At 47.6% G+C, this 19,614-nt stretch overlaps 1 protein-coding gene and 1 long non-coding RNA gene across 6 annotated transcripts in view; one reads left to right on the top strand and one right to left on the bottom strand.

Annotated features, from left to right (window-relative positions):
• The window catches only part of NHS (NHS actin remodeling regulator), a 347,396-nt gene that overhangs the window by 59,299 nt on the left and 268,483 nt on the right, over window positions 1–19,614 (bottom strand). For 4 of the 5 annotated variants that reach the window (XM_079911197.1, XM_079911200.1, XM_079911198.1 and 1 more), the window contains exon 2: window positions 2,759–2,911. In XM_079911197.1, coding sequence (XP_079767323.1) covers window positions 2,759–2,911 — 153 coding nt within the window. Of the gene's footprint in view, window positions 1–2,758; window positions 2,912–3,911; window positions 4,176–19,614 lie in introns of those variants that run through there. The other variant, XM_079911201.1, reaches the window with a different exon arrangement.
• LOC307180768 overlaps window positions 1–19,614 on the top strand; it is a 97,327-nt gene that overhangs the window by 62,413 nt on the left and 15,300 nt on the right. Inside the window, exons 4-7 of the long non-coding RNA XR_013825779.1 lie at window positions 10,968–11,061; window positions 16,030–16,085; window positions 17,199–17,328; window positions 18,720–18,852. This is a non-coding gene — a long non-coding RNA (uncharacterized lncRNA). The remainder of the gene's footprint in view (window positions 1–10,967; window positions 11,062–16,029; window positions 16,086–17,198; window positions 17,329–18,719; window positions 18,853–19,614) is intronic.

Here is a 19,614-nt window from a genome sequence, read left to right as displayed (position 1 = left end):
TGGCCCTCAGGAGACTTTGTTGAGGGGTTGGCTATTGAGCAGATCTTGAAGGCAGCCGATTCCTCGGTTCTGATCTCAGTCCCCCAGCTCCCTCCTTATAGCCCCATTTCCAAAAGGAGCACGCTGCTGCTGCCACCACAGCCGGGCTTGTCTGTGCTTCATCATCCACTCCCTCCTGGTGGAAGCCAGGACATTCCAGCTGTCCAAACAGAGAACCTACAGGGAAGCTCATTTGTGAGCAAGGCCTTGTCTCATAGGTCAGTATTAGTCATGGCCACCAGATGGCAGAAGTGGTATTCTGATGAATGCACTACTAAGCTACTGTTTCTTGGACAAGGGTAAAAAAAAAAAGTCACTTTCTAATTTTAATTCTACACTGCATGTTTTTAATTCTGTGATGCCTATAATTCCTGTTTATGGCTCTCTGCAGTGCTATTAAAACTACTACACCCAAGATTTGCTATTGAGACAACCACAAAGCAAGCCTGTCTGTGGAGGGCAAGATGCAGCTCCTCCGTCTTCCTTACAAACCCCAGGAGGCCCCATATCCATCTCTCAGCCCCCAGGAGGACGTTCTGAGAAGATTGATATTGGCGCTTGCTGTTCCTTAGTTCTGCTGTTAAGTCCAAACCTGACAACACAGTGAAATGTGATAGCTTACGAGCAGCTTAATGTTATCTGGTTGAATCTGGAAAAATCTAATCAGAGATGACTTATGAATAATAATAAAGGGATACAAATAATTACGTCTAAAGGGCTAACGTTACTCAAGCTCTCTAATGATGGGATCAGAGAAGGTATTTAGTGAGAATGATTAGATTCCTCTGTCGTCGTTCTCTGCCCTCAGTACTCGACCAGTTTTCTGCAGAATTTGATTCAGTTGCACAAACATTCATTGAGGACCTACTATTATGTCAGGGTCACGCTGAATGCTTTGAATAAAAATAATTTATGGGAATTCCCTGGCGGTCCAGTGGTTAGGACTCTGTGCTCTCACTGCCGAGGGCCGGGGTTCAATCCCTGGTCGGGGAACTAAGATCCCACAAGCCGCGTGGTGTGGCCCAAAAAAAAAGAAAAGAAAAAAAAAATTTATAAGATATCATCCTTGTCCTTGAGTTGCTCATGGATTAACGGTAGAAGACAAGCCCGTAAGTGGTTAGTTACGATATAAGCTTATACGGAGCACAGTGGGATGAGGCACAGGCAGTTATGGCACGGGCGCCTAATCCAGGCTGCAGAGGAACAGCAAGAGTGTTAACGAAGCTTTCTGGAAGGTGGCTGGCACGAAAAATTTGGTAAAGAACTTTTCAGCCAACTATAAAATTGAAGTGAATAGTAAGAATGCCAGCGATAGGTTGAGAGGATACTGTCACCCTTCATTATAAAGGTCACAGTATCTGCTACCAATAACCGAGGGGAATGTTTAGAAACAGTTGCATTAGGGGTATTAGTAGGTTAGCTCTTTCATTAAAGGGAAAAAAGACAAGGGATGGGCAAAAGGGAGGAGTCATACACATGAGGAAGAAAAAAGCTGAAAACAACATTTGTCATTTTATTTCTCCATCTTGATAGTGACATAAAAATATTTTACTTGAATTTTAATACTCTCGCAAAATACCATTCCTTAAAGGAGCATAGGGAATTTGGAGCAAAGACACTGAATGTACAGACCCCATGTGTCTCCATAGCAAAAATCTAAAGGCCAAAAAAGCTGGCATGCCAACTTCTGACACCAACGGAGGGGGCTCTAAAAAGGATGATGCCAGTTTTTAATCTCCTTGTCCTAATTAGAGTGGCTTTAAGGCACTGAAAAGTGACCAGTGGAAGAGGAGGCTGTATCTTCCACCTTGAATGCTGTGTGCCTATCTCCGGCTTTCTCGGGACTGTGAGAGAACTAGAACTATTTATTTCCCTAGGACACAGTGTATGGTGCGGAGGAAAAGAGCCCTGGCTGGGGGGGTCTGGGTCCTGGCACTGTACCTAACCTGCTGCGTGTGACCCTCAGCAAGTGTCCTGACCTCTCTAGGGCTCCATGTGCTCTGCTGTAGAATGGACCAGATCACTGGTTCTCAACAGCAGCAGAAGAAACCCCCTGGGGAAGGTTCTGGTTGTTTGTTAGATGATTGGGCTGGAGCCAAGGATGACAGCCATCCTACAATGCATAGTACAGTCCTGAACACTGAAACAGTGCCCCGGGTCCCACAGCCCGCCAGAATTTCTTGTAAGGGAAAAGCCTAGAACCTACTTCTGAGTCAAAGCTAATTCTCTTTTAATTAAAATCCAGAGGGTTTTTTTTTTTTTTTGCTCATGTATAATATGTGCTGAATGCACCAGTTTCTATGGTTGTGTCCTCCTGCCCCCTGACTCTTTCATTTCTCTGTGCTTTGTGTTCAGAATGACTTCTGTCTTTACTTAATCCAAACCTACTTTTGATAGGCACAAACATCTGACTTCTTCATTATGTCTTCTAGTGCAGCTGTGCCTGGGCATTTGCATATTGCAAATATCATTATTATAAATAATTTTCCTTTTAAATTCTCTTTATTATCATATTCAGGCCATAATGCTATTTTTAGTTACATCAATAGGCAGGTTATAGTACCCATGAATTTCACTTCAGGGTAGAAAACGGGAGCATTTCAAAGTACTTGCTATTAACAAGGGGAGGTGTTGGGACGGATGGGACAGAAAACAACCCCTTGATGGTACGAGCTCCAAGTTCTCTCCCCGAAATGCCCACAAGCCCGAGATCAGTCACCTCTGCGCAGGGCTTGCAGGCTCTGCCGGGCGTGGCGGTGCAGCTCCTCCACGCAGGGCGGCCTGGTGGCCGGGAGGAAGATGTTTCTCTGCTGGTGCCACGGTGCACGGTAGTACACGCTCAGCTTGCTCTCGATGTCCAGGTTGGAGACAGCTGCAAGACAAAAGAGGAAAACGGCATTATCCATCCGAAGCTTTCAGTTGTGCATTTGGCAGACCCTGGGGTGGGACGGGGTGGAGTCTGGGTGGAGTGGAGTAGAAATCCAGACTGCTGCATTCACAAGAGGAACTTGCTTACGGCTGGAGAAAGGTTTGAAGTTTACGATACAGATAGGATAGATACAGATAGGGCCCCCAAGCCAAGGGATGGGAGACCCCTGGACACCAACCATCTGTCTGCGACCAGCCAGTTTCCTCTCTACACCCTCACTTCTCACTGTCTGACACAGTTGTTCGTGAACCTGGACAGGCCCTGGCCAGCCATGCTTCAGGGTGGGGTGAGGGCCTGCCTTCCAAGAAGGCAGAGAAGAGCCTCAGGAGTGAGTGGAAAAGCTTGCCCCAGCTCCAGTCTTCTGGCCGCAGGCCCTCAGAACTATAGTTCTGCACACCTGCTCCTGATGCCCACTTGAACTTTGCCCCTCCCTTGCCCTGCTTTCTGTCTCCTGTGACCCCCCGGCCCCCGACCCTCACTATTGAGCATTATCCTGCCCTCTACTTGCCATCTCCACTGTCTGCCTTCTTTCAGAGCATTGCTTAGCTTCCCTAGTTTTGCCCAGGGAAGAGCACAGGCATTAAAGAACCCATTAAGGGGTGACTGGTGTTAAGGGAGGGAAACCACAGACAGTGCTGGTGAGGAGAGGGACACGGTCCTTGCGACTCCTCCAAGAGCTCAAGGAAGAAGGCCTCCTTCCCGCAAACACAGCATTTAACCTATTATGTCTTCTTCGTGCACACACTGAGCCTAAGATGGAGATCACCCGTGAGTCAAAGATAAATTCTTATGGAAGGCACTGTTCCTAAGCAGGAAGAGTCTGATTAGGAAGTTACTGCACAGAGGAACTCCTGAGCACCTGGGCAGCCTGCCAGCCTCAGCAATGGCGAGAACTGCCCCAGTCTGCTTTACCCTCCAGACCTACTATCTGGACCAGGCCTACCCTGCATCTCCCAGTCTCGTCCTCTCCTTCTGCTTTTCCTTTTTTTCCCAGGGTGTGATTTGGGCGCATTCTGCCCCACTGTTTATTCCTGTGCCGCAAACAAACTTTTGGTTCCTGTCCGATCCTTTTCTTTTTGAAATCTGGTCTAGCATTTCACTTTGTCTGGGAAGCCTTACATAAAACATGACACTCTGCAGATAAAGCAGGAAGGCAAATGTAAAAGAAGGGAAGAAACTTTTGTAGAAGGGGCGGGCGGGAATAGAAGAAAGAAAATTGGGAAAACGCAGCCTTTTGATAATTAGTCCCCCCCTCCCCCGGCACTGCATTTACAGCAGTTGTTTTTGTTTTTGTTTTCTTAAGCAGTCTTTAGCAGTGTTTCCCCCCCCCACACTAGAATAATACATCCTAACCACAAGGACCACCGGTAGAAACAAGGACATATTTGCAAAGATGCTAAAGAAACATCACATGGACACAGTGCTAGCAAATAGAACTCCGTGATGATGAAATGCTGTATTAGCTGTACAGTCCACTGTGGCAACCACCAGCCACACTGGCTACCGAGTACCTTTAATTTTTAATTAATTTTATTTAAGTTAAGTTTAAATAGCCACAGGTAGCTATTGTATTGTACAACCATAACCGGAGTGTACTATCTACGATATTCTCGCACCCTCAGCTACAGAGCACATGACTCCCTTTGACCTAGATTTATTCTCACTTGGTGTTTTATGTCCGGGAAGACTTCAAGCCCGAGGGTTAGAGATCACAGGATTATCTTCCTGGGTAGGGGAAGAGTATTTTTAGGGGAAGGTTCTATGGGGCCAAGAATAAAGGCAGCAACTTTTCTTTCTTGCGTTACTCTATAACCTCAACCCTTTCATTGGAAACATAAGTGCTTGGCGAACCAGTCAGGGGTCATTGAGATGAGGTGTGGGAGGCCTCGGGGTAGAAAGGGTGGGCCACATCTGGATCTGAGCTCTCCTTCTCTCATGTGTAAAGTAGGGGGAAGTGCTGAAGACAGAGCCTTTATTTAGCCCCCCTCAGAGGAATGCTCTGGTTCAGTGACCAGGACTGATTGAAAAGTCAGCCTCTCCGTGGATGCAGAGGTCAGCTCCCACCCAACAGGGCAGAGGTCATTACCAAACTCAACGGAGATGGCTGTGAATTCATGTGCTAGTGACAGCTGGGAGAAGGGACAGAGCAGAAAGCTTGCCTGGTGGAAAGAAGAGGCAGGAAGTTCAGTGGATAGTCCCTGAAGTAGAGGGACTTCTGAGCACCTCCTCTCCCAGGCTCATCCTTTCAGCGGGAAGGCAGAAGCCAGGATTTGGGGCTGGACCCAGGTGACTTGGGGGTAGACCAGAGAGCCTTATAGCCCCTCATTCCCTCAGCACCACAGACCAGACGCTCAAGGTCTTATATTTTGATAGCCCCTCAGAACCGAGGCTGAGTGGCCGTGGCCCCTCCATCTTTGTGTGGGGAACAGCTTTTGCTTTCAGTTTTGTCCTTTGCTTACAGAGCATTCATTACCTAGTACTGTGTGTCCACCAGAGGCAGGCAGACAGGCACTAATGGAGCTCTTCTAGGGAAAACTATCGCATTTTCCTTCTTTAAAAAGTCGGTTCCTTTTCCTAAGTAACAGTTCAACAAAAGTTGAACCCACTCATTCATAAGCTCGCTGCGCCACTGCCAGTGCAAGGTTGTCCCACATCTTCAGGTTCACCCTGCCCCCTTTTCTTCCCTACTTAACAATTTCACCCTGGCTGAGCCATGCAAGATAGTAGGTTTAGTTCTCTTACTTAATGTTTGGTCTCATAAAAATAATACAAAGAGAAGCAAGAAGGTCTCTCCTCAGCTTATCTGGGTATATCCAGGGAACTGTCCGGTAGGCAGAATTCTTGGGGTGGCCCCCAAGATTCCTGCCTTCTCGTGTACATAACCTGTATAGTCTCCTCCCCTTGAGTGCAGGTGGAATCTGTGAATTATGGGATTTTAAGATCCCTCTTCAATTGACTTTGAGTTGATCAAAAGGGAGATAATTAGTGTGATGTATCTGGTCTAATCAGGTGAGCCCTTAAAAAAAAAAAGACAAGCAGAAGCAGCGATACTCTCCTGTTGGCCTTGAAAAAGCAAACTGCCACGTTGTAGAGAAGGCCAGGTGGCAAGTAATGGGGCCTCTAGGAGCTGAGGGCCTCCGTCCTACAAACCTCAAGGAACTGAATTCTGCCAACAACCCAGAGGCCCCTGAGCCTCAGATGAGAACTCAGCCCCAACCAAAACTCTGATGGCAAGCCAAGGGGACCCTGAGCAAAAGACCCAGTTAGCCCGTGCCCAGATTCCTGAGCCACAGAAATGTCAAGATCGTAAGTGGGCACTGTTTTAAGCTGCTACGTTTGTGGCAATATGTTGTATGATATTAGAAAAGGAATACACCCTCCCACTATTTCATCTGCTTCCCTGGAGCCAGTTGCTTGCCTTGCCTGGTATCTGTCCTCTCCTTCCTTTGTCACTCCTCCCAGGGAAGGGGCAGATAATGGCACAGGTTACAGTGGGAAATAGGGCTATATGTCTTGTTTTTATCCCCTACACAGGAAAACGGTTATGTGCATGTATCAGTTTTCCTGTCCAAGACTGTAGGCTCTTGCAGGGAGCTCCAGCCGTATGCTAAGCACTGCGCCGGGTGTGTTAGACTCATGGTACCTTCACACCACCCAGAGATTAAAGCAGTGCTCCCATTTTACCAATGAGGAAACAGAAGCCCAGAGAAGGTGAGTAAATGTGCAAAGTCTGACACACCTGGCATGTAGAAGATCTGGGATTAGAAACCATCTCTGGCTTCCAAGCTGCTGTTTTTCCCCAAACCAATATTGAGATAAATTTGCCTAAACTAAGGCTGATTGGGGGAGGGGGATGTGAAGCGGCTGTCTGCCACGTGAAAAGTATCTAGTGCTTCTCAAAAAAAGAAATAAATAAAGGATTCATAACTGCTACTCTGTCATCCATAGCATTAGGTGTAACCAAGAACTGAGTGAATCTTTCGCAAAGTGCCCAGGAGATATGCCATATTCCGGAAATACAAACAGATACCATAAAACCAAACTGCTGAAAGAAAATGCCATTGTAGGAAACGTCCACAGGGCAGCGAAAAGTCTTTCTAGACTGAACTTAGCTGATCCCCCTGTCGAACTCTGAAGATAATGGGATTGTCTAGACCTTTACTCGTAGTGATGTACTGACAGCATGGATGTGGTCACTGGGTTCATCTGAAATGAGCTGACTTGGAAACTGAGGAAGATTGGCGTCTGCCCCTCTCTTGGAAAGGCCAGGGTCATTTCTTTCGTTTTTCTTTTTTTTAAGTATGTATGTATGTATGTATTTATTTAGGCTGTGCCGGCTCTTAGTTGCGGCATGCGGGATCTTTTAGTTGGGGCGTGCGTGCGGGATCCAGTTCCCTGACCAGGGATCAAACCCAGGCCCCCTGCATTGGGAGCGCAGATTCTTGGCCACTGGACCACCAGGGAAGTCCCCAGGTTCGCTTCTACGGACGGGTAGAGGCTCGGCTTTAGGAATTGTCGGGAGGGGGTAAAAATCAGGGGCGAATACAATCTTGCGCCATGCCTCTCCGGCCCCCGGTCTAGGGTTGGTACTTGTTCAGTACTGCCTTTCCCGGCCTCATGAGCTTATCACTCCCTTAAAGCTTTACTGCCCTTAAGAGGAGTGCAAAATGCTTATTCTTGGCCTCTCTTCCTAGAAGGCCCCTCTACCCCGAGTCCCCATACCTGCCGCTGGCTCTCTCCACAAGCTACTCCTTCTTCCTTCTCCCAGGCTCTCAAGAATTTATAAGGGGAAGGTGACAGCTGAAATCAGAGTCTGAATGTTACATGTCGTGAAAATTTCAGAAAAATGTGCAAAGTGACTCAGACATGGAATTTCTACCCCTTCAGGGGAGGGGAAGGGATTTTTTTAAAATGTTCTTACAGTGTCCACAGGACTAACTACCCACATGTACCTTGCTAACCTTCCTTCCTGCCCTTCCACCCATCACACCCACCCCCATCACACCGCTTTCTTGCTGGGAACACAAACCGTCCATCCCGATGCCTTCTGACAGAAAGCAGCAAGGAACATGTTTAGCACATCACTGTATCAACGAGCATCTGAAATTGCATCACAGATATGTCGGCGGCTTGCTCTCTGGGTCCCCGCTAGGCTGCAGCCGCTCCTCAGCAGTCGCCAGCTTGGTAAGCAAAACGGAAATCTACTCAGGGTCTCTGGTGCTACTGCCTGACTTCCCAGATCCGTTAGGGAGCAAGGCAGGGGCTTTCTCCACTCTCTCCCTCCCTCCCCCGCCCCCCCAACTCTGCTTGGCAGTGTGGAGGAGGGAGCAGGGTAGGGAGCACCGAGGCTCCTGCTACCTGTTGAACAACCCAGCGCCAGAGCCAGATGCCCACAGTCTGCCCCTGCTGGGCTTCCTTTTCCGCAGAACCACAGTAATTCAGACTTGTTCCCCACTGTGGACAAAGCATCCAACATGGACCCCTCAGTATCAGAAAAACCTAGGCTTCCTGACAAGTTCCAGCACCCACAGAATAGGAGAACGTGGCTGTGTATTTATTTACGCACGAAAAGGAGCCAGAACGATTTTTCCCATATAAATATTTCTCTAACTTCTAAAACGAAATGATGCGTCACACTAGGAGTACTGTTTAATTATTACTGCTGTTGTTTCAATGTTCGACATCCTGTGGAAAGACCACCAGAAGCCTGGGTTCTACTCGCAGTTCTGTGCCCTTGGGCAAGTCACTGAACGTTCCCAGGATTCAAGTTCCCCATCTTTACAAATCAGGGTTTGGCCTTCCTGCTGTCTGACAAGAGTCCTGTCTGCTCTGTTTATGCCTCTGCTTTCTACCAGTCACCGAAATTAAATGAGGTTGCATCATCCCCCCAAGAAAGACTCTGTATTCAAGCTATGGCAGGATGCACTGGGGGAAAGACCCTGGCCTCTGGGATGGAACGATGGTGATTCAGCACAGCAGCAGTGGATCCAGAACGAGGGACTGAAATCTTTGGGCCTCTGTAAGTGCGGATCCTAGAGGCTTCACAGAATGGTTCGTAGGATCCAGGGAGATGACAAAGTCCTTGACATGTCCCTGCTTACTAAATATTAGTTCCCCTTCCTGCGGTGGGAACAGAAGAAGATGAAGAAGCCAGGATTGGGGTCCAAGTTCAAAAGACGAAAAGTCTGGAGCTCTCCAACTTCCTGTTTTCTTTATTTTCCCGTCTTCATGGTGCGTCAAGTGTAAACAAAAATGAGGCTACTAGAGATCACTCTTGGTGGGGGGGGGGGGGGGAGGGTATCTTACAGTCTGGAAACTGAAAAGAAAGCTGCCTACAACCAGGGAGCCTGTGACCTCTCTGACAGGTCGGATGTCCCCGGTCTCTGATACCGGTTGACTTGGGCAGCATTCAGTGTAATGACTTAGAGATCCTAATTCTCTGAGTCACTGTCAGAGCTGCAGTACTATACGTTCTCCTTGGAAACGGTTTATAATTTTCCTGTTTATCTTTGGGTCATTCTGCTGCCATGTTCTACACCATGCACTTCCTCCAGAATGCAAGCACGTAGCCATCTGTCACAGCTCGGCTACTGTTTTCAGAAAATTCCTTTAGGCATCTAGCAGAGTCACTGGATTCTACTACTGAAGAGACCTCGGAAATTATGGCGTTCTGTGTTTTTTCAAACCACAGTGCGTGACCCTTTAGTGGATTGTGAAATCCGTTCAGCAGATCAAGACGAGCATTTTTTAAACAATGAAATAGAAGAGAGTAGAATAGAAAATACCACAGTGCACCTCATGTAGTACTGTTTCGTGACGCTCTCGGTTCTGTCACGTATGTGTGCATTTGTATGTGTGCATGCCGGGAGTGATGTAAACATGTATTTCTTGCTCTGGGCAGCAGTCAACACACTGAAAGCTACTGCTTCGGCCACCCCTCGCAGGTACTGAGGAGGAAATCAAGGTTCAAAGATATGACCCAAGATCACAGAGTTGATTTTTGGCAGAGGCAAAAACAAAGCTTAGGTCTCCTGACCCCGGGTCCATGCGCACTTCCCTTGGCAACGTTCAGCCTGACCGCTGCGCCCTTCGTCTCTCTCAGTGCTTATTTGCTATCTGTCACGTCTATCAGGTTGTCCTTCCGAAAACAAAACCCGAAACTCACAACACACGCTTTTCACCTGTCATCTAAGAAACTAGCCATTTTCATTTTGGGACGCCAGAAACGCTTCGGCCCGGGGAGCAAAGAACAAGCTTCCCGGGGCTGCTGATGCTCCCGGTCAGCAGACCACACACGGACTAAACCACTGGTTTATAGACACTGAGGCAACAGGGTAGGTATTAGATTGAACGATATTAAATTAGTGATAGTCAACTGTTTTGCTCTACAGAAACCATCTCAATAGCGCGGTCTAATAATTAGATCAACCCCAAGGTTAGCTTTACCAGGGGGGCCGTGATGTTCTCAGACAGTGGTAAGGCGCCTGCTTTCCAGCAAACCTGGGCTGAAAATGACCAGTCCGTCACCAAGTCATGACACCTTGGTGCCAGGTTTCAAGACTTGCATGCCTGAGCTTAAATCAGAGTGGGAGCCTGGCTCCACCCTTGCCTCATCAGCCCCACACCCCTTAAAGAGACACTGGCAGTTTTACATGTTTGTTTGCAAACAAGTTAACGTATAGAAAAGATAATACCCATCAGAAATAAGGAATTTGATCTTTCAGGAGAGCCAGATGAATCGCCAAGGAATACTTCAAAGATTCAGAAAAGGGTGAATTGTCACAAAGCTATTTTCATTATTTGCAGAGAACCAGGCGAGGCTGGTCACAGGGAGGGCACGAGTATCAGCTTTCGGTATTCTTGGTTCCTTGAAAGCAGGAAGATGGAGAGGAAGGAAGGCACTCTACCCACAAAGATGAATGTAGTGTTCTAAAGTCCCTTCATTCCTGCTCAAACTGCAGATGTGCTGTTATGAACACAGGTACCTTTGACATTCCAGGGCAGAACGTGGAGCTGGAGTGGGAGAGGCAGATCAGAAAAAGCATGTGACGATCACCTCTCTATTCAGGAGACACTGCATACAGCCAGTGGAGGTAAGAGGGAAGGGTTCTTTCCGTTTCCGTTATGGTGCACAGAGACTCTCTGGTCCTCTTGGACAGATGCCCTTGGCTTGGTTAAATCGTGAAGCGGTAAGGTAATTAGCACGTGACACCCAGTTACACATGCTAATAAGTCTCTTCTCCTACGTAGAGGTTAGTCTCTTAAAATTTACTTAGAGATCATCAGCAAGGATGGAAATTTTAAAAATACTTACAAAAGGTCCCACATACCACCTCCAGTGCACTGCACTTAGAATTACTTACTTGCTAATTAGTATCTTCATAGGTAGAGAAGTGACGCCCTTTATTGGGCCAACAAAGAAGGAATAAATATATGAGCCTGCAAGCCAAAAGGAATTCTTTTCCAAGGACCTTTCCACTCCCAAAGCCAAGACGTTTATAATGAGCTGGGTGCTCTCAATAGAAGACACACATAGTTAACACATGATATATTGAATCTGGAGTCAGAAAAGACGTGTTGTCTTTTGGCTCAGCCTGAGTCTAGCCGAGCCTGCAGCAATACTGAAGGAGGCCCACTCTTCACGGACAATGGCTCTTTCTCCATCTGCCCGGGGAGGACAGGCTCAGAGAATGGTTCCCCAGGACGGGCATTGAGGCAAAGGTTCAGGAGGTGATACTAAGAAGCTACCAGTAGGGGGAGGAGGGAAGTGAGAAAGGGAAGGGAAGGAAGCCAATAGAGGGTGTACGTATGAGCATGTTATCATGGTGGGTAACTGGGGCTGGATCCCCTTGGGGGACCCCTTAGAGGCGAGGGAGTTGGGATATTGATCTACCACTTCCTATCAATCATTGGTTGAAGGCTGCCTAGGTGCCAGAACAGTATTTCCCTGGTACTTCTAGAAAAGCAGGCTCCTTAGTCAGAGAAGGAATGCAGGTCGTGGGAGCTGTAAGTCAGGCTGCTGTGCACTAAACTAATAGGGGTGAGGGAATATGGACAGAGCACTAATAGTCTTGGGGGTTTTAGGAATGTGACCCTTAGAGAACAAGCATTTGCATTTCAGACTTGGGATGTCTTGATTGCTCACCTGGCTAATTTTTAAAGTTCTCCAGTGCCAAAGTAGCTTAAAATGGATTTGTTGTCAAAAATCCCCCAAGAGTGGCCGTGAAAAACCCCTGGTCAGGCAACTCTGGATCCTGGTTGGAACATTAGCTGGGAGGGCCATGGCCTGGAGGCCTGGATGAGGGGAGGCTGCCTTCTGTAGAGGCATGGACTAGGGGCCCTGGCTATGCCCAGGGTCCTGCCTCCTGTGTGGCATTGAGCAGGTCACTGGACCTCCTACAGTCTCTTCCCAGCTCTGGAGTTTTAGGCATGATATGGTAGCCCAGGTTCCTCTTGCATATTTGCTGCCCCAGACCTGGAATCAGCCCTTTCCCCAAGAAGTCCTGGCCCTTCTCGGAGGGAACAGGCTTTGGAGACCACATTCCGCACGCCAGGGGTATTCATCGTTGCTGGGTTGTCATTGACTCTAAGCTTCTTCAATAGACAAGACAAGAAAATAGGTGAATTTTAGAAGGTGAAGATAAATCATGTGTTGAAACCGCTATTTCCAATTCAAATCTAAGATTACGGGTTTCAATTTAACTTTCTTGATTTTATAATTGATCTCTTTTCTCTTAGGCTGAAAATCTTGATTCTTAACGACAGTGGCATAATTTCTTACTTGAGTAGTCTCAAAATGACTGCAATAAGACAACTGAATTCAGTTTTAGATACCTTTTTGTTTTGCTTTTTGTCTTTGGGATATTTTCTACTAGAGATGGACAGTAAGAAGTACTCGGTTTAAAAGTCACACGAAATGATTGAAGGTGTTGAATCCAATAATTGTTAAGGTTCTGTATATTCCTTTGGGTGCATGAAATGAGAGAAACGAGAGGCTCCTGACTGCCCCATTCAGGTGGATGTAGTTCGTAAATTACTAAAAAAAAAATCCGTCTACAGCTTCTGCATTTTTAATTTACAGCTTACTTGAGAAAAACACACAAGCCTTCTTGCCCTTCACGCTCACCTGCCCCGTGTGTTGCCATATTTAGAAAGCTAGGAGTCCCTTCCCTCCCCTCCTTGCCTCTGGGATGCTCTGCCCCTGGCCCTCGGAGGGGCTGGACTGGCTTTGTTGGGCACCAGCACAGAGAAGCCCACGTGGTGATGAGGAGAGCCTTGGCTCTCCAGAAGACTTGAAAACTCAAGCCTGGAGGTCTTGACATTTAGCCCAGAGATCAAACAAACACATATGTTGGTAACTGCAGGGAAGAGGGACATGAACTAGCCATTTTTGAATCCAGAGCCTCTGATGGAAACTCCATAAGCAATGGCAGAATCTACGGAAGGCCGTGGGCCCATCAGAAGCTGAGTAGCCTGTCTAGGGAATCTCTCTAAGGATGTGGGTGAGTGGACCACACACAGGGATCAGACTACTTCACCTATGAATGTCTGTAAATGAGCCCAAATACCAAGACACTAGGCTGTACCATATGAAATGGATATTTTTGTAGGTCAAAATGGTTAGAAATATTGTTGATTTCATATGGTTCAACTGTATAGCTCTTAAATAAGCAAATGAGAATCCAAGAACTCAGCAATCTTTCAAGAGAGATAAATGACCCCCTACTTCTCCCTCCCAGGTTTAAGGCATTTGTCATGTTTCTCTTCTCAGGTTGATTTGCTAAGGAGGCAGGTAGAGTGAGAGGAAAAGAGAGAAAAAAGCTATAGCAGGCAGCTGGTTCTAGAGGGTCGCATTAGAGGACAAGGGACTTGGGCCCCAGCGCTGGCTGGCACAGTTCAGAGGCTCACCAGATCTTGACCCCAGTCCCGCCGAGTGTACCGGAGTCCCTGTCTAATCACATTTGGGTCTGGGAAATGGAATGTGTAACCTCTTATTAAGTTCAAGGTACATACTGTGCAGATGTACTTTAAAGAGAAGGAGATGCCATCAGTGCCCTCAGGAATTTCTAACCTGGTAGCCACATTAGACAGGTTAGATGATGAGCCCAGTGGGACCAAGTGTGCCCCCTGCGAACGGTACAGAGTGCCATACAGGTCCAAGAGAAACGCTCTCTGGTTCGGGAAGGGGTACAGGGAAGAGGTAGTCTTGAAGTGGAGTCAGAGTTGATGGATAGAATCAGCAGGGAGGTTGGAAAACGCTGGAAGAGAACCGTATGAAATTTCCATTTTGAGGTAAGAAACGTCTGACTATTGGCGATTTCCTATGAGGCAACCCAATATGAAGGTTGGAAAGAGTGTCAGTGCAGGTCCCAGGAGGAGTTTACCGCCGCCGGACCAGGGATTGTGTGAAGCACAGGGGGCAGGTTAGGGGCCGCCAAGAAGGAAGACAACACTACTTAGTGAGCATGAGGTGCATGGACCAGACACCGAGATAGGCTCTGGGTAATAGCATTTGGTTCCCACAGTAAAGCCAGGAAACACATTTGATTATCTCTAATTTGCTGAATAGGCATAGAGAGGTTAAGAACTTGCCCAAGGCCCCAAGGATTATAAATGGGAGAGCCAGAACTCCAAGTGAGTACAGCTGAGTCCGAAGCCCCACACCCCTTTCTGCCTTCTACCCGGCTTTCTAACCCACACCACTGCCCCACACAGGAGCAGATATCTGTGTGGGAAGGCCACGGTCATCCTGGAAAGGAAGACTGAAGTCATTCAGTGGAGAGCCCTGCTGGCTGGGTTGAGGAACCTGCTATATAACGGGGAGTGTCGTAGGTGCCCCAAAGCAGAGCTCAAGACAAGCTGTTTGTTTAAGGATAGAGATGGGCTTCCTTGTTTATATTTTGCATCTTCCACCTAAGCAACGGGTCTAGAATATGGACCTGTATGTTATGGGAGCTCAAGTATTTTGGTTGCATGGATGTGATTCAACTCCATAAATGGTTCAAGCTATACATCTTTGTGGCCCTTTCTCTCTCCTTTAATCTACCTTCTTTCTTTTCCCGATCTCTTTCCTCCCAGATCAATTCTACTCAATGCCCAGCTCAAGTTGTACCTTCTCCATGAATCTATTCAAGATTCATGGACCCCAGGGCCCAATAGGTTCATTCATTTATTGAGCAATGAGTGATTAAGGACTTGCCATGTGCCAGGCACTGTGCCAGGCACTGCCAGTGGTGGACATGACAGACACAGTCCTTGCCCTCATGGAGGTCACATCCAGGAAGGAGGAAGGCCAGGAAGTGAAAAACTGACTGATAAGGAAGGATGTAATCAGGTAATAATAGGCACTCTGATGAAATAAAGCAGGGGGGGTGAGAGAGAGCAAGGCTACTGGGAGGCATGGCATGGAGTAAATGACAGCAGATGACCAGGAAGGCCTGAGATTCTCAACTAGGCATCAGAGATACCAAAGTAAGGGAGAGAGAGAGGGTGCCTGTCCATATGGCGCTGACCTCTAGAGGAATGAGCTCTTCCTCTAGCTGAGTGTGGCAGTCTGGCCTAGCTAGTTACCAGTCATTTCCTCTTTTTCGGCACACAGCTGGACTACATTTCCCAGCCTCCCTTACAGTTGGGTGTAGCCATGTGTTGAGGTCTAGCAGTGGCACGTGAGCAGAAGTGATCTGCACCACTTCCAGCATAGCTCATAAAAATCTCCCACATGTTTTCCTTCATGTTCTTGAGAGCTTAGAAGCCATATACTGAAGATGGTAGTTTCACAAGATAAAAAGAGCCTGGATCCTTGAACTCCGGCTAGGAGAGCAGCTAGCCACCAGTGACGAAAAACCCGTTTTGGACATTATGCAAGTGAAGAATAAACCTGAATTTTATTAAGCCAGCGAAATACTGGGGGTTATTTGTTCTGACAGCTCACATTACACTAATTCACTGAAGTCACTGTGTCATTGCCCTGGCTATTCATTTGACCCATTCTCAGCCTAGGACATGGTCTTATCATATTACTGTTTACCTCTGTACTCTTAGTTCACTTTTTCTTTCTGTAGGTCGCACCCCTTCAACTCAGATGGCAACAGTGCAGTCAGAGGCCTGCCCTTCCAAGGTGAGCGCTTTGGTATCTTGTCTGCTCGTTAAAGCGGGATTCCGCTCTCGCTGCTGCATCACGCCAATGGATGCTTTTGTGGCCCTTTGAGTCATTTGTACTTTTAGGGAAGGGAATGAGCGACGCTTTCTCTTTCAGTGAGCTTAGAAGACACGTGTTCTAGACTACCACAAATACAATCCTTCCCCAAATTACGATCATTTCCGAATTGGTGGGGCCTGGGTCAGTATGACAGTACTGCTTATACAGTTGTAGCTGCTTATTTCCCTGTCAGACTGTTGGCTTTTTCAGGACAAAGAGTACTTCTTGTCTATATCTCAGCACGAGGCACAGTCAGGCACATAGTAGGTGCTCAGTAAATGCTTGCTGAAGGAACGAATAGGGTTATTTAATGTTGTTAAACACACTGATGTGCTATGGACAGAATCTGCACAAGTTTTTGTTCTTCAGGAAGCATCTTTAAAGCCCCCCCCCACCCCCCCCCACCCCCCGTCAATTTACAGTCAGCATTAACAAAAGCTTTTCCTTGAAAACCAAATGCATAGAAGTCAGGCTGAATTCCGAGTCGCTCCGGGGCGTCCACAGAAATGAGGATTGTGCGGGAGGGCACACTAAGTAGGACTCTGCTTTCCTGCTGCTTTGCTAAGTGCTGGCTTTTCCCCACCTTTGTTCTTTCTTCCCAAACTCTACCTCCAAATTATCTCTGGGAGTCTCCAGGCAGAGTCATTCTTTATCCTGACACACGCCTCCCTAAGTCACCTACCCAGTGAAAGCTGCAAGCACCCACTTAGCCAAAATACTGGGCTCGATTTCTCTCCAAGGCCAGTACCCAGGCAATGCACGCGCAGCTGGGTACTGGCCTTGGAGAGAAAGGCGGTGCCTTCTCAGCGCCCTCAGAGCAAGTCGCCCAGCCCCACACAGGCTCTCGCCTTCACACTGCCCTCCTGCTCCGGATAGCAACTTGTCTTTGAGTGTCACAAAGCAGAGCTTCACTGGTCAGAGACACCAAGGCCAGACTGATACGGCAAAAGAGCAAGATCAGGAAAAGAACAGGCTATCCTGTATAACCTCGAAGAGTAAAGAAGTTCTTTCATTGTTGTTTTTCTTTTACAGCCTCAGACCCATGCAGCAGTACGAATTGAGGTTAAAACACAGATGCCACTAACCTGCACACCAAATGGCATGAGTCAGTGACACCAGCTCCGAGACCTGTTTTGAGCCCAAGCAACCGTCCAAGCCACACGTAGGTCACCTTGCTTTGATCTAACAACAGGTCAACCTCAGAAAGAGGCATTTCTGACAGAATTTCACCCACTGAAGAAACAGCTGGCTAGTCCGTTTCTCTTCCCAGTAATAAATGAGAAGCATTTATTACTTCATTACATTTACCCAACCCGAAAGCTGCCAGCGAATTCAATCAAAGGTATAGATTCAGTCCTGTGTAGACATGGGACAGACCCCTTTTAGTGGGCTGTCATGGGGCCCCCTTCTGTCATTTCTGCAGGGGATTAGGTATTAGGGCAAGGATGTTCACATGAAGAGGTGAAGAGAGTGGAGAGAAGGCAGGTAGTACTTAAACAAAACGTGGCGATCTCCTTTTAGTTAAGAATGAGGTTCAGCCAGTGTTCTCTTTTCTTAAAACAAATTTTCTTTTCTTTAAAGGCTGTCAAAGCAATAGCTTCGGTGAGCACATTTATTTACCTTCTATCCACGCGTAAAGGTTTGTTCTTTCCAGAACAATAGCCACCTGGGACAAGTGACATGCAGAGGTGTCCAGATTCCCATCTCTCTCACCACTGTGTCAGCTTACCAGTGTGCCCTCCCAGGTCTTCTTCAGATATTGGCTACTGGCTAAAGCCCATTCCAGAAATACCAGTGTCCTGTGTGGTAGCGTTTTCTGCAAACCCACAGAAGGCAGGCTCTACTGGGACTTTCCAGGCAAACTGCCTTTTCAGGGGTAGCAGACTCCAGAAGTTCCCTCCTCCTGGGGTGCATTGAAGCCAGTGGCCCGGAGCAGGCCGTTTAGGGTCTGAACTGTAGGACTGTCAGGGCCTTTCTAGTAACAAGTATGGACTTGAGCTTTTGTATTTATTTGGATAGACCCCAAAAGGCTCATCTCAACAATTAAGAAAATCCTAGTTGAATATTTACTTGTTAGCTAGGACTCCCAGACCGTTAGGCCCTCCCTTCGCCTCCTGCTTCCCTGGACCGCACGTCTCCATCACGCTCTTACTCCACTTCCTTTCTCTGTCCCCTTCACACTCCTTTCCCTTTTGTCCTGGGCGAGGGCCTGGGTCTCTAACAGACCAAGACTAGCCTGCCCTTTTTGGATATGTTACATTTTTCAGCCTGTAAAGAAAGTCCTGGTGGTGGTGTTTTTTTGTTGTTGTTTTTCTTCCATTTGGTGTACAGGGCCAAAGTAATAGCTATTATGGCCATGACAAGAATGAAATCATTTGAGTACTGAGAAAAATCAAACCAAGAAAGGAATGACTTGTCATTCTCTGATCTTCACTCTTTATCCATTAACACCACACACACACACCAACGATGCTCACGCAACAGGTATTAGTCAGGCACCTGCATGGCCCGCCATTGAGTAATGTTCACCCTTGTTCCTACAACTTATTTCAGGCCTGCTTCTCCCACTTTCATGTGCGGACGATAATCGTGATGTCGACAACAACTTGCCATCCTTCTCTGAATATTCATTCAACAAATAATTCCTGTGCATCCACTGAGTGCTGTCCCTCCCCGAGGCACTGAGGTATGAAGTCTCTGTCCTCCTGGAGCTTGCTGTCCAGTAGGAGACAGAGGGGACAAATAAGCACATAGATACGGTATCAGGTGGTATACGTTCTGTGAGGAAGCAAAGAAGGGGGGTAAAGGACTAAAGACTGGTGTAGCAGACGAGCCCGGTGCCTTGCCAGCATCCCCGCGGCATTCACCTGGGCACGCGGAGGCTGCCTCCCGTGAGCCCCTGAGGCCCTCTGCCTGGGGGCAGTTATTTTTCTGGCCGTGGGAGAACGCTTGGCCCCCAAGCGGGGTAAGCAAGAAGTATTAGAGAACATCTTTCTCACTTTCCTCATCTCATAGTTACGATATCTCCTTTAATCCTTTCTTTCACTATTTCCTCCAGTTGGTTCACTTCTCGTTTCTCTGATGGCTCTTTTTCTGAGAGTTCTGCCATTTAAATAAAATGCGTCTACCACTGATTGGGGCAGGGAAGCTGGAGCGCCCACAGCCCTGCTCAGGGAGGCAGCCTCCAGGCGAAAAGCAGCAGGCTCCCTGCAGTGGCGCCCCCCTGCCCCGAATTCTTTTAGAAGATGGGAGACAGATCATCTTCTCCTGCTCCATCGCCATCATCATTGTCAAGGACACCTTCTCCTGAGAACCCATTATCTGCTGAACTTCGGGCCATTTGTTTGACCGTCATCATCTCTGACCCTCACACCAACTCTGAAAACCAGACAGTAACTACAGCCCAGCCCAGGGAGGCAACCTTCCCTCCTACAGCAGCCGAGGCGCT

Source organism: Stenella coeruleoalba (genome assembly GCF_951394435.1).
Source record: "Stenella coeruleoalba genome assembly, chromosome: X".
NCBI classification, from domain to species: Eukaryota; Metazoa; Chordata; class Mammalia; order Artiodactyla; family Delphinidae; genus Stenella; species Stenella coeruleoalba.
This window is presented reverse-complemented; position numbering and strand designations above follow the sequence as displayed.